The sequence below is a fragment of the Strix aluco genome, chromosome 2 (assembly GCF_031877795.1).
Source record: "Strix aluco isolate bStrAlu1 chromosome 2, bStrAlu1.hap1, whole genome shotgun sequence".
Taxonomy (NCBI): domain Eukaryota; kingdom Metazoa; phylum Chordata; class Aves; order Strigiformes; family Strigidae; genus Strix; species Strix aluco.
The window spans coordinates 108,873,533-108,888,272 of record NC_133932.1 but is presented as its reverse complement, the minus strand read 5'-3'; the positions used below and the strand labels follow the sequence as shown (position 1 = coordinate 108,888,272).

Genomic DNA, 14,740 nt, shown 5'->3' with positions numbered 1-14,740 from the left:
GCCATGGCCGCTCACAGCGCGGCCTCAGAGGACGGGCGGGACCGGGGGCGCGGGCGGGGCGAACGCCCCGCCCGCGCCCCCGGTCCCGCTCGTCCTCTGAGGCCGCGCCGTCTTCCTTCCCGACCCTCCGCCCTCAGCCCAGGCCGCCGTGGGAAGGCTGGCGGTGCTGCTCGGCCCGGCTGGAAGCAAGCGCCGAGCCTGCCCGAGGGCCTTTCCACAGGCCGGGCGGAGGCCCCGGCGGTTTACGCGGCCCTCTGAGGTGAGTACCGCCTCCCGCGTTGAGGGCCCGGCGGGGCCTGAGGGGCTGAGGGTGGGCTTCGGCTTCCCCTCCTCAGGGTAGGGGAGCCATAGCTGGTAGGTGTAACTGCTGTTAACGTGAAGCACACACGGAGTGTGCCCGTTCCCCTGAAAAACACCATCCTTAGTCATCACTTAGGTGCCTTCAGAGTTTTCAAGTAAATTAATGAGCATGTTTCTTTTCCAGCCTCTGAGTAAATCGGCATTTTATTGTTGCAGAAACAAGCCCCAAGATGCCTTCTAAAAACAACTCGTTGGCCCGTTAAAATACAGTGCACACGTAAAGCAATGTTTGAATCATGGATAACTAGCTTAACAGTACCAACGCTTTGAAGAAAGCGCATAGTCTGTAAATCCAGTGATGTGATTGGTTCAAAGCTGTCTCAGGGGAGGTTTAGACTGGGCATTAGGAAGCATTGCTTTGCTGAGAGGGTGGTCAAACACTGGAACAGCTTCCTAGAGGGTTCCTTGGGGTTGATGCCCCAAGCCTGTGTTTGAGGCATTTGAACAATGCCCTTAAGAACATGCTTTAACTTGTGGTCAGCTGTGAAGTGATCAGGCAGTTGGACTAGATGATTGTTGTGGGTCCCATCCAACTGAAATTCTATTCTATTCTATTCTATTCTATTCTATTCTATTCTATTCTATTCTATTCTATTCTATTCTATTCTATTCTGCCAGTTGACGAGAGCTTTGTGCATGAACACCAGTAACTTTCTCCATTTTGATCCTGTGCTTACACTGTTTTAGGTGAGAATTGTCCCTGGAAGCTTGAAGCTTATTGTTTATATTATTGTGCCTGTGAGTTTTGTTTCGAAGTTATGAACATTATGAAACCACCTGCAGAAATGCTGGTAATGAAGATACTAAATTGCAGGTCTATAATTTACATTTTCAAAGAGCTTTAGCATTCAAAATTAAAAAATGCAGAGATACACTATGGTACTTTGAGTTGAATTTTCTGAAGGCCTCATTTTCAGCAAAATCACAGAAACGGTGGTTGGAATTGTGTTTATGGTAATGTTGAAGAGTTCTAGGTACCCACATTTATCAGTCGTTCTCGTTATTTTGTGGGGATTTTTTTCTCATGCAGATTATATTAACAACAAATTTCAAAAAATGAATCAAGGTTATGACAAAGTTTAGAAGATCATCCTGTGAAAGTCAGTGTTTGAAGATAAGTGTTTGACCTAGGCTTATAAAGAATGGAAGAATACAAAGTGTTGAGAGTACTGGGAGAGGGATCCTTTGGCAGAGCTCTCCTAGTTCATCATAGAATCAGTGACCAGAAATATGCAATGAAGGAGATAAGACTTCCCATGGTAAGCGTGACATGTACATCATCTCACCCACCACTTAAAAAACATTTTAAAAAATCATAGTTCTGGATATATTTTTGAACACTTTTGCTGAGAGTTTTGTGTATTAAGACAGTTGCATGGTATCTACATAACTATGTCTGAGTTGATGTTGACAATAAGTAAAGTAGCAAAATCCACCCTGTTTCAGAAGGTGTCTGGTTATGTTTTGGGAAGTGTGGCACATAGAGAAGACACTTAGAATTAAACCCCTGTTCTCCTGATGCCCTGGGCTGGATTCCCATTGTTTTCACTAGAACACAGATTTCATCTGCAATACCTAATGAGGAAATTAGCCTCATATTATTGCTGGTAATGTTATGCAGGTTACCTTCTCTACACATAGCTAACAAAAAAATCACAAAATGGGAGGCACCAGCCTTATCAAGGCTGAAGCTCTGTTAATACCTGGGCACTTGTCTTTATATGGAGTTCATGCAGTGTAGACTGTCAGCTGTTCCAAAGTCAGTGCATGCTGCTTTGTTACATAGTTCTGCATTGTTAAAATAGAAAAAAATAATTAATTGAAGTAGGAAGATATCCTCTCAAAAAACCAAACCAAACCAATCCCCCAAAAAATCCAGTGACATTTTCAACTAATAATAAAGCATAAATTAAAAAATGATGGGAGTTTTCAAGTTTCTAAATGACTTTTTAAAATAACTGAAGAACAATTCTTAAAAATACCTGCATTTTGGAAAGTGAGGTGCATCATCTGTATAAATGAAAATCCATGAGTGTGACATTTATATAAGTGTACTTACATTTTCAGTCTTCATCTGATGTAGAGAACTCTAGGAAGGAAGCAGTTCTTTTGGCTAAAATGAAACATCCGAATATTGTTGCCTATAAAGAATCATTTGAAGGTAAATATAAAAACTTAGATGTCTTTATTTTGTTTAAAATTGCATGCTCCTGAGGGATCAAGATTACTTTTTGTGTCTGTTTATAGTACGTGTTATAAACAAAATGCATGTTTATTATAATACATAACACATAGCATGTAGTCAGAGCTTTATAGTAACAATAATATACTTACCTTGCTAATGAAATTACTGATTATTCTTAAATTACCTAAAATTTAGCTGATGGACATCTGTATATAGTGATGGAATATTGTGATGATGGAGATCTGATGCAAAAGATTAAACACCAAAGAGGAAAGTTGTTTCCTGAAGATACGGTAAGAAAAGACATTGTTTTGAACCAAGGACCTAGGAATCCTTTTTCATGTAAACTAAAGCACCCTACACTACATAAAACAAATTATAGATAAACAAACACCTTAAAGTACCTTAAATGAAACAAAGTCAGTTATAGATAAAATAGAAGCATTATTTCTTTGATAATTTCCAGCAAACAAGATGAAAATTGGACTGAAAGGGATAAGAAAGACTGCTGTCTGCATCTGTATCTGTGCAGGCAATGTGAAAAATACAGTCAGGTTTGCATGCATAAATTTATGAAATTAAGTAAGAATTTAACACAAACTTCAGCCTTCAGAATTTAAAGCACAGTAAGAGATACTGCAAATGAAAAGTAAATAAAGCACTCTGGTGAGATAAATGAAACTAGCCAGGAGACTAAATGCCTACGTGTTATGTAGCAATTAATTGTTTAAATCATTCAGCAGGCATTAGCTCCTTTTGTCACAGAGGCTATAAAATTACTTAGGAGACGGTCCAAAGTGACATTGTAGTGACTGAAAACTACTTCCTGTCACAGTTAGAAGCATCATCTTAGTTAAAATGAAATGACCAGAATCCTCACCTAATCTAATACTTGGATTGGCCAAGCATCTCTAAAACCTTTATTTTGTACTTTTAAAAATAATACATTTCCTTTTAGAAACAGTATGTTATCTTGGTGTGTTTTTTGTTTTTTTAATTTGCTGGTTTACTATGAAAGTGTAATTGGCATGCTTATAAAGTGCCAGGTAGTGATTCCCTAGCTTCATTATTGTTTTATATTATTAGGGTTTTCTAGACACAGGCAGCAAACATTCCTGCCATGTTAAAATATACTTTATCTTAAAGAATTCGGTCTTTCATGCTGACTGGAGGCCATTACACTAAAGTTACTTTTAACTCCCAGATACTCTGAACATGGTTTCTTTTTCTCTTTCTTAATGTTTTTTTATCTATTAGTAAAGTATTCATTACATACAGCATTGAGCTGTTATAACTCTTAGTAACTCTTTTCAGATCCTTCACTGGTTTGTGCAGATGTGCCTGGGTGTGAAGCACATTCATGATAAACGTGTGTTGCACAGGGATATCAAATCCAAGGTGAACAGAGCAAGTTTTGTTGCCATTAATAAACTCTCTTCTGCATGCAAAAGTTCAACTCCCTCTTTCATAATTTCCTGTTACTGCTACATGGTGTTCTTTTCATTTAGGCTTAAGAATATTAGGTAAATGAAACTGTTGAGTATATGGGATGATGTAACACTGTGGGTGTAAACATCGTCTAAGTATAGCTATACCCTTTGTATCCACACTGCTGATAGCACCAATTGCTTGTGTGTGGCTTTAGTAGTTTGAGTACAGCATAGAGATTAAGCCGTTTCTAAGCTCTCATTCTTCCTCTGCTACTGATGCTGGGGGTTTAGGCCCATATAACCTTTCCATCTCTCTTTAAACACAACATAGTTCTTAACTTTTTTTTGGTAGAAGTATTAGGAGAAGCAAGTAAAGGGAAATAGAAAGATAAAATATCAGAAGTGATTATCACTGTGTTTTCTGTATATACAAACTACAGAAATGTTTTGTAGAAGAATATGTAAGTATGTAAATCTGTCCTTCTCTTGAAATGCAGAACGTTTTCCTCACTCAAAATGGAAAAGTCAAATTGGGAGATTTTGGATCTGCACGCCTTCTTGCACAGTATGTGGATATCTCCAGTGATCTCAGTGGTGTAAAGTTTTATTTTATCACTGATAAATAGTACAGATCTCTTAAATAATTACTTTTCATCTGGCATTTCTTCTTTGTTGTTTCAATAGTCCAGTGTCATATGCTTGCACGTATGTGGGAACTCCTTATTACGTACCTCCAGAAATATGGGAAAGCATGCCATACAACAACAAAAGGTAGTCATGTTTTCAGTGATCACAAATAATGCCCGACTAATGTACGTCTTTTTATTGTCTCAATCTGTCCTTGTGGCTTATCCGTATGTGGTTTGGAGAAGATACTGAGCTGAGGAATATTTAGAAAGAGGTAATTACAGGGTTTTTTTAAGATAAAAAGGCCTAAATTCCTCTTTACTTAGGTAACTGAGTGTACAATATTTTTAGTCTTAAAGGTTTGAAAACTGGTGAGCAGACTTCTCTGTGCATTTGGGAGAGTAAATATATACATACAGACATACACACATGTATGTATGCACGCACACCCATACATATCTATGTGTTTGTGTCTTTTGGCTGGTCTTATTTTTTAAGCTCTTGCCAGTCCTGATAATGCAGGGATAATGGCTACAGAACTGATGACTTAAATTTGCAGAGCCCAGTTATTCTGGTCCTTATGCAAGAACTTCGGAGAGCTTCTGGATAGTATGGTGTTTACAGCTTCCTCCCAGACTCTAAAATATTAAGTTATTTTACATCTCCTCCCCTAGATCTGTTCTGTGACCCTAGTTGTACCTGAACCAAGTGACTGATTTTCAGCGGAGAGAAGAAACCTTCTAGTGCTTAAGTTTTTTCTGCTCCTCTTGCAAGAAAGGCATCTGTTGCTTCTTCTGCAGGTGGCAGAAGTTGATGTTTTCATTCTCAGTAAGAGAATTCTCATTGGCAAGGCGAGAATTCCAACTCCCAGAATTAGGATTGTGTGTCTGCCATGTGATGCTAAGGGCCATGGAATACAAGGCTTCAGAGTGTGGAAGGATAGAGATTACTGCAACAAATTGCTTAGAAGACATTCTGGGAATAAAAAGCCAACTCAACTGTATGATAGCCATCCTTTTTTACATCAGGGTGGGAGAAAATAAGATCATTTCCACTGGAGAGGTTAAACACATGATTGTATTGTCTTTTATGGTTACTTATATTCACTTTAGTTTGTTCAATTCAGTTATGTACACATAATATAATTTCACTTTTTCTAGGCAGGATATTAAATTGTATTTTTTGGCTCAAAATTTCTCATCTTTCTCTATACCGACAGTGATATATGGTCTCTGGGATGTATTCTATATGAGCTGTGCACTCTTAGACATCCAGTAAGTATAGCTTTATTGCTATCAGAAAAGTGTTGGAATTCCTTAAAATTTAATTAGCAGTTAGCTGTAGTTTGAAGTAGTCAGTCAATTATATATTTGACTGACGTGTTTGCTGCTGCTCCTGAAAGAGGGAAATGTTACTCCATCCTTCCCACCCTCCGTCATTTTATGCCTTCTGTTTTTCAGCAGCTCTTGGGACCTACCGGACCCTTCCGTAAAACACTCGATTTTCTAAATTGTTAGGAAACATTCTTTTTTTCTTTCTTGGTTAATTTTCCTCAGTATCAGTGAGGTGATGTGGGGCTTACTAAGTAGTCCAGCAGGTGACAGGCTGGTTCCAGATATCTGCAGGGATGTTGCAATGAGTGTTGTGTTTTACAGGATCGAGATGATCACAGAAGATGGGGGCAAGGACATGCAAAATTGTTGCTAATGAAAATATATTGTGTGCGAGTATAGTAAAATATAGTGAGCAATAAGCAGTTTTGTACCTCGCATCAGTGATATACCTATTTGCTTATTCTTCAAATCAAACAAGTCACTGTCCAAGCAGTATCCTGCTGTTGGGGCAGCAGGAACCCTGATGGACAGTTCTGTCTGTCATTTCTGGGACGCTTTTACAATGTTGATGCTATGCTGCTTATATGTTAACTTCTTCTGGCTTCTATATACAGACACATGGCTAACACTAGAGCCCTTATCAGCATATGTTTGTTTTGCAAGACAATGAGATCATCCTAATTTAAGGTCATTTTGTCTTAGTTTTTTATAAGCAGCAGTTTCCTTTCATCGAGCTAATACTATACCTTGAAATCCTGTGTATCAGCAAAAGCTTCTCTACAGCTGCAACTGCTAGCAGTATAAGAGTTTAGAAGTTTATACTGTACGTGACTGAGTGATAAAGGAGTCTGCTCGCAGACACGTGTTAGCCTAGGTAGGTCTGTGGCAAGGCTTTGGCAGTGTCACAGCTATTCAGGAGTGCTCAGAGCTGGGATACAAAGGAGAGGAGTCTTCCTTTTTAGCAGCAGTGAAATGTTATGTATCTGGTTTTATGTGATGGTCACATATGTTATTACATAATCTATCAGAGGTGATATAAAAGGTGCTGCGTGCTGTGGATGCTTGGCACTCTGCAGCCAAGCCAGCGGAGTGTACCGTAAGAAAACTCTGCATGGAGATAGAAATCCTCAGCCATTTTTGCTCAGGCTGTTGCCAGCCATGGTTATAGCTGTCCCTGCTGATACTGCAGTCGTCCGATGACTTTTGCTTGGAAGCAGTAATTCCTGACTGAAGACTGGTTAACAGTCAGCTGAGGAAAGTAACAACTTCAGCCATTTCATGTAGATTGATTTTTTTTTTTTTTTTTTTTTTAATCGAAGTCTGCATCTTTCCTGGCTTACAGTTTCACTCTTGCAGTTTGATTCTGATCTCAAGTATATGAAGTAAAGGACACTAAGGTGATCCAAATTTTCTCAATGCTCTATTCCTACAAAAATAAAATTTGAACAATCCTAAATTTATAGGAGTAACTCCTGCCTCATTTCCAGTTGTACAGGTTATTGTTTGCAGTGTCCATTATAATCTGGTTTTAGACAAACTTTTTATGCAAACTGTGATGTTTTCATTCTCAGCAAATTATATTTCTGTCATTGTTAACATATATAAATGCCTATGTAATAGCCCTACAAAACGTAAAGGAAAGTTACTGATGTGTTCACTTAGGGTCATTATTCCACACCGGAGTTAAGAGCCCTGAAACGGTCAAACTGGGAGCCAAATCAATATGGTAATAGCAAGCCTACACACATACATACCATGCATTTTTATATAAAAATGTTAAAGTTGCTTTTAAATTCTGTCAGCTTCTTTCTACCTTACACTTAAATTCCATGCTCTAATGGTCATTTATTTTTAATGCAGTTTCAAGCCAATAGCTGGAAACATCTCATCCTTAAGATATGCAAAGGGTCCTACAATCCACTACCATCTCACTATTCCTATGAACTTCATTACTTAATAAAACAGATGTTTAAGAGAAATCCCAAGAATCGTCCATCAGCCAGTACTATTCTTGCAAGAGGTTGCTTAACCAAACTTATAAAAAATTGTTTGCCTTCTGAGGTACAGTATATTCTTTGTCTCTAGATTTAAACAATAGTATCTACATTTTAGACACTAAATCAGTTTCTTTTATAGTTTGTTAGTGTATAACAGTATGAAATGCAGTGTTGTGTAGGTCCTACTCTAAAAGCCATAAATACAGTTCTAGAGTTCTCAGAAAACTTGAGTTTTTAGAAGGGTTTGTTTTGAAAATAGAAGTTGAATTTTGACATGATGCTGCTAAAATTAGATATTGTTAGCTGTTAGCTGTAACGGTGCTAATTAGATATGGTTAGCTGTAACGGTGCTTTTCTATGGTAAGTGTTTTTAACAAATAACATATACAATGATTTGTGAAAGGTTAAAATGGTGCAGTACTTGCATCTCTTCATACATATTCCAGATGACAAATGAGTTTGAGCAGGTATTGAAGGAAACCACAAAACATGAAGGCAATGCAGCGAGACCAGAGGGTAAGTCAGCAACGTTTTTCTTGATGTAAGGAATGACAAAATGACTAGGAATTGTAAGATCTTAAATACAGCAATAAAACATTAGTATTGTATGTTCAAATCTACTTTTAATTATTTCAAAATCTAATATTGTTGAACTTGAATGGAAAAATGCCTGAAGGGTGTAAATTATATTCCAGCATGAGAAGTACAGTGCAGAGCTACAATATATACATTGTGAGTCTTAAGACTTGTGCTAGAATTAAACCTCTGAATTTTAAAATTAGCAAAAATTTTAGCTGTTGCATATATTTTAAATATGACAGTGGTTTCTTTCCCAGAATATGGTGAAGCAAGTTATTTTCATTATTTAATCTTTAGAGAGAATGTTGGATTTTCTTCTGCATAAATGTAGCTACACCAAAATTTGTACACATTTGGAACTGAATAGTAGAGGGACTCCCTGTTGAGAATAAGCTATGTTGGTAGAAGTGTGGAGAAGCTTTCACATAATTTTCATAGCTTGGTTCAGTGGTGTTGCTGTCACACCTCTGGAATACCACTTTAGCACAAATGTTTGCTAAAAGTATTAACTCTTGAACCTGTTCCTTAATGTATCAGGTAATGTCATGGCTGGTGGAGGCTCAAATAATATGAAAGAAAATAGGGTAAGTATTCAAATATAAATACAGTATTTGTATTTCAGTAATTCAGAATGTTCTGTATTACAGAAAAGTTCATATGGAAAATTATTAGTATGCTAAAACATAGATCAGCCTACTAGGTCATCTGTGTTAAAACTGCAGTTTTCCTGGGCATTTCCCACCACTGTAACTTTTTGATGCTTCCCACATTTAGTTTCATTTCAAAGTGGATTTCCTTATAGCACTGTCAAAAAAAAAAACCCTCTCCTGTTTTTCTACATTTTGGGATACTGCAAAAACTGGTGCATTTTCTTTGCTCTAGGGACACATTTTGAACAGGCTGCTGTGGAAACATTCTAGTCTGAATTCTCACCAGGTTTTAGGGCCCATGTGAGATTTCAGGTGAGGAGAATTAAGTCACAGGTGGCCAAGAAGACACCTGTGGGTACATGGGCATGCAGCCTGGCTCAGCCATACTGAGTATATTTTTCAAAACCTGTTGCCAGTAGGGCTTTTTATTTTTTTCCTTTTAATAGACCTGTCAATCTGAGCAGTTAATATTTGGGTGCATCTTGTTTTCCCTGGAATATGACTCATTTATCTTTATATTGCTATTGTCCTTAAATGTAAAAAAATAAAACCACAAATTGCATCAAGGAACTACATATGTGCTTAGCTTCAAAAACAGATTGTCAAAAAAGGGCATGCAGTGTGAAAGGCAGTGCAATAATAGAGACAGTGCAATTGCAATTGGCTTCATGGTGTCAGTAGTTTAGTTTTCAGGTCTTTAGGCTAGCCATTTAATAGCAAAACTAAAATATTTAATGCTATGTTAATATTACTGCTTTGTTTTTCTCGACGACAAGGATAATGATTAATACAGTCTTTATTCTTTTAAAGCAAAGTAAAGATGAAAGCAAGCCTAGCCCCTTAGAGAAGAAAAATATTACTAAGGATTTGAGTGAAAGCACAAAGGAACAAAGGAAATCTGATGAAGAGGGTAAGTTTTATAGTTTTAAGGCTGATGCATTTCCTTCTATGTAGAGATACCTAAATATCAATGATCCAGCCATTTAAACAGGTAGAGCATACAAGTCTGTACCTATAGGAAACCATGCCACTGTCTGTTACTTCTGTAATTATATTGATTATATATATATATACGGCTCATCTGAGATTTCAAAAAAAAAAATCTTGGCCAAAGTGTGTTAAAAAATTACTGAAAACATTTGGTATAGAGTAAATGTATGGGGTACTCTTACCAGGTTCAGACTTGCACCCACAGAATCAAACATCACTGTTAGTGAAGTGCTTTATGCTTAGAACTAGTTTGCATGGACAGAGAATGAAGTTAGATGCTGATTATCATCTTTTTTTGTTGTTGTTGTTGCAATTACAGTAGAAACTTCTGACATCCTCCCAGGAATTACTAATTTGCCACATCCCCATAGGAGGCAATGGGAAAAGAGGATTTCCAATACAGTAGTGGATGTCCTGGAAAATGCATCCTTACTTTCTTCCAGTTTTACATCTGAAGAGGCTAAAAGTAAGATTTAATTAAATGTGATTTAATTCAAGAAATATCAGTGGTTCTTTACAGATTTTTAAAGCAAAAAAAACTTTACAGGGCATATTTAAAATTATGTAAAAATAATTTTAAAATATTAACACTCAAAAGTCCACTGTGCTGAAGAGAATTTCTTAGTGTTCTTGTGTGACAGGATTGCAAAGAGTGATGAAAGTTGCAGATAACATTAGCAACCCTAAAATTATAATCATTGCGAAGAAATTATCCTACCATCCCTCCTCTTAATATGCCATTTGTGGGGGTAACACTGAGGAATTTGTTTGATGCAGAATGCAGGTGCCTGTCTTTCAAGTACAGCATACTATTGGGAGCATGTAACATCTGTACCTCAACTTCTGTTGTTATTTAACACACAGATAATGCCAATGACAAGAACTATTAATGATGTACCTCAGATAGGAGGCAGAGATTCTTTTTCCACATCAACAGCTTTTAATTAGAACACTTAACATGGAGTTTCTTCTGAAAAATGTTTCAATTTTAGAATGCCCCACACTATGTGATTGTTAGAATTATTTCATGTGATTATGGATATGTATTCTAAGTAAATGTGATAGATGCTATTGAAATAAATAATCAAGATATGAGTAGTCTGAAAATTCCCAAGCTGTGATAGGAGCATTACATGATAATTATACGCAGGGCAAGGGAAGAGGGCAGAAGAATGCATGTATTTAGGTGCCCTGCTATTAAAAGGCACAAAAATGGCCACAGGCTCTGTTTTGTGAGATTTGTAGAGCCACCAAATAAGCTTACAGAGGCTCGGACACCCCGTGCCCCTCAGCCCATTTCTGCTGGCTCCCTGATAGCAGAAGGCTCCACTGCGGCCTTCTGTAATTTTCTTTCTTCTTAATGCTGATAGTGTCAACTTCAGCGTGTTGAGAGGTCAGCAGTGCTACAGATGGAAACATCTGGATTCTTTTCTTCCTCTATTTCTCTCTTGAATGTGATCTTTGTAATCCACACTGCTAATGCAATTTTGTCTTAGTATTTATTAACAATTTTATACCTAGGTGGCTGTGTTATAAACTACAGTGAAAATAAGCCACGTAAGCAGTGGAACAAGGAAACGCCTCAGACCCTGATGAACATTCTCAGTAACGCAGATGTCAGCTTAGCATTTAAAACATACACAATTTATAAACCAGGTAAATCCCCACTTTGTGGGCAAATATTTTTGCAAACAGGTTTATTAATAAAGACTTTTTCTTTTTTACATACATAGCCCCTATGTATAGAGCTTGTGCACTCGACTTCATGTTACAACAGGCTGTTTCGTTTTTTTTAAAGTTTGCCCGATGAAATGTGGGATTACAGAAATGTGAGCTGAGAATTCATGAGCGATTGTACATCTCCACTACATCTCTCTATGAAGAACTTTCACTGCAGCTCAGTAGCTGAACGAGGTTGTAACAAAAAGGCAGCGACTGCAGAGCCATGCAGTCTCCATCCCGCTAAGCAGCCTGCTGTAAGCATGAGGGAGGTGCAGTAAATAGGCTGTAGCCCCATCGGGTAAATCCACCTTCACTACGTCGGTGGTGCCCTGTTTTGAAGACAGGATGGTAAGGTGACACAGCAAAAGGTAACTGGAGGCTATAGAGCTGCACAGCCACAGTCACAAATACTTGTTCTGCACTTCAGTTGCGTTATTAGTTTATCTCCCCACTTAAAATAGGTAACAGCTTGTACTGGAATCTGCTAAGATCTGGGGACAAATTAGACGGGCTATATTGTATTTATATTCTTAATTTTATTTTTAAAATTAAAGGATTTTGGTGACACTTTCATTTTTATACTTTCAAAGCTTCTAAAAATATATTTAGAGGTCCACTTTCGGATGAAACGGAAGCATCTGATGAAGTAGATGGTGAACATGAAGCTGTTGTCATAGATTCTGAGAGACTTGAGCCTAGATCTGATGAAGATGACACGTATGTCCAAATGACGTCCTCGTATTTTTGTTTTCTTTGGTTCCTCAAAGTGATTCTTCCAAAAAGACATTCTCCTGAAAAAAAATATTTTTCTCAGCATCTAAATCCATCCCTCTCTTACATAATGATGTTAAAATTTACTGGCATTGATATTTTACAGGTTTTATTTGCTATATTTATAGTTATTGATGGTGTTGAGATTAAACAGGTTGCTTGTTATGAGCAGATATGCGAATAATTTGCTGATGACTTTGAAAAAATTAAAGCATGAGGTGAAATTAGATCCACAGTAAAGTGCAAAACCTTCTTGCATGAAACATCTTTGTACGCTGAGCTTGAGATCAGATAACCAGTGGCAAATATACTTGTCTAGTGGTATGTTTGCTGTATTTGTGTATTATTTTTTCTCCTCTTTCATGCATAGTGCAATAAAATCACTTTGGTGTACCTATTTATTGAGATATACTTGTAGTAACTTTTTAACTTCTATGTTCTGTCAGTGACCCACTTCTGGTTTTGAAAGAGCAGAGTGTACATCAACACATTCTGAACAGAAATACTGTATTTTACAGATGTCTGTATGTTTTGGGGGTGGTTCTTGGATTCTCAGAATCTCGGGTTATGTCAGGTTTTTTTGTGGCACTTGGAGATGAACTGCTCAGGCATGTATTACTGCAGTTCGGCTGCAAGCTGTTAATATCAACACATCTGCAGTCTCTTAGTATATGCATTTATTTTTGCTTTTGATAAAACTTACTTGAATAAATTGAAAAGAGAACATCTATTGCTTCCTTCATCACAGTGGTGCAGGAAATATGTCTCTTGTGTTGATATTTTTAACATAATTTCTCTTAGTTGTAGGGTAATTTCAGGGGAAAAAAGCAAATAAAGATTTGATAAATGAAGTTGTACTTTGCTTTGCAAAATAACATTTTGAAATTTTTTAGGGACTTCGAGGAAGATGACCCAGACTGGGTGTCAGAACTGAAAATGATATCGAAACACAGTGACTGAAAACTTGAATTTACCCACAATAACTGAAGTTAGGCTTGCCAGTATTTATAATCCAAATAATTGTTGTGAATAGTTGTAGTTAATAAAATTATTTCACTCAAAAAATTCTGAGTGGGCATATTTTCTATATCACAAAAGAGGGTGGAAAAAACAAACTTTTTTAGCTAGAACACTTGCAAATAACTAAACAAGCCTAGATATTAAATGTATTTGGAGTTGGTAACAGCTTTGCAGAAATGTTCAGTCAAAAGCACTAATGCTAATAGCATTGTTCAAATCACCCTCTTGTCATAGTTCAAGGAGATGGTGTATGAGAAGGTGTAAAGTTTTTCTTCCTGAATACATACTGAAATACTACATTGTGGAGGATTGACCCTGGCTGGATGCCAGGTGCCCACCAAAGGTGCTCTATCACTCCCCCTCTTCAACTGGAGAGAAAATACAACAAAAGGCTCATGGGTTGAGATAAGGACAGGGAGAGATCATTCACCAATTACTGTCAAGGGCAAAACAGACTTGACTTGGGGAAATTAGTTTAATTTATTATCAATCAAATCAGAGTAGGATAATGAGAAAATAAAAACTAAATCTTAAAACACCTTCCCCCCCACCCCTCCCTTCTTCCCAGGCTTAACTTCACTCCTGATTTCTCTATGTCCTCCCCTCCAGCAGTGCAGGGTGATGGGGAATGGGGGTTGTGGTCAGTTCATCACACATTGTCTTTGCTGCTCCTTCCTCCTCAGGGGGAGGACTCCTCACACTCTTCCCCTGCCCCAGCGTGGGGTCCCTCCCACTGGAGATAATCTTCCATGAACTTCTCCAACATGAGTCCTTCCCACAGGCTGCAGCTCTTCACAAACTGCTCCAGTGCGGGTCCCCCACAGGGTCACAAGTCCTGCCAGCAAACCTGCTCCAGCGTGGGCTCCTCTCTCCACGGGTCCCCAGCTCCTGCCAGGAGCCTCCTCCAGCGTGGGCTTCCCACAGGCTCACAGCCTCCTTCGGGTGCATCCACCTGCTCTGGCATGGGCTCCTCCCCGGGCTGCAGGTGGAGATCTGCTCCCCCGTTAACCTCCGTGGGCTGCAGGGGCACAGCCTGCCTCACCATGGGCTGCACCAGGGGCTGCAGGGGAATCTC

At 38.1% G+C, this 14,740-nt stretch overlaps 1 protein-coding gene across 7 annotated transcripts; it reads left to right on the top strand.

Moving 5' to 3' along the window:
* The first annotated feature begins 85 nt into the window (after positions 1 to 85).
* Positions 86 to 13,710, top strand: NEK3 (NIMA related kinase 3). Of its 7 annotated transcripts, none has more exons than XR_012622081.1 (16): positions 86 to 259; positions 1,391 to 1,619; positions 2,428 to 2,521; positions 2,741 to 2,838; positions 3,860 to 3,943; positions 4,473 to 4,540; positions 4,660 to 4,746; positions 5,822 to 5,876; positions 7,797 to 7,997; positions 8,380 to 8,449; positions 9,050 to 9,096; positions 9,973 to 10,072; positions 10,472 to 10,618; positions 11,674 to 11,808; positions 12,484 to 12,591; positions 13,539 to 13,710. XR_012622081.1 is itself a non-coding variant. In XM_074815777.1 (16 exons), the coding sequence occupies exons 2-16, from the start codon at positions 1,503 to 1,505 to the stop codon at positions 13,603 to 13,605; spliced, it is 1,497 nt and encodes a 498-aa protein (XP_074671878.1). In that variant the 5' UTR covers positions 86 to 259; positions 1,391 to 1,502; the 3' UTR covers positions 13,606 to 13,710. The 7 variants fall into 7 exon arrangements, 6 of the variants coding, with proteins under 6 accessions (XP_074671878.1, XP_074671875.1, XP_074671874.1 ...); XM_074815777.1 differs by having other exon boundaries at positions 12,465 to 12,591; XM_074815774.1 differs by having other exon boundaries at positions 1,492 to 1,619; positions 12,465 to 13,710.
* Positions 13,711 to 14,740: the final 1,030 nt, after the last annotated feature.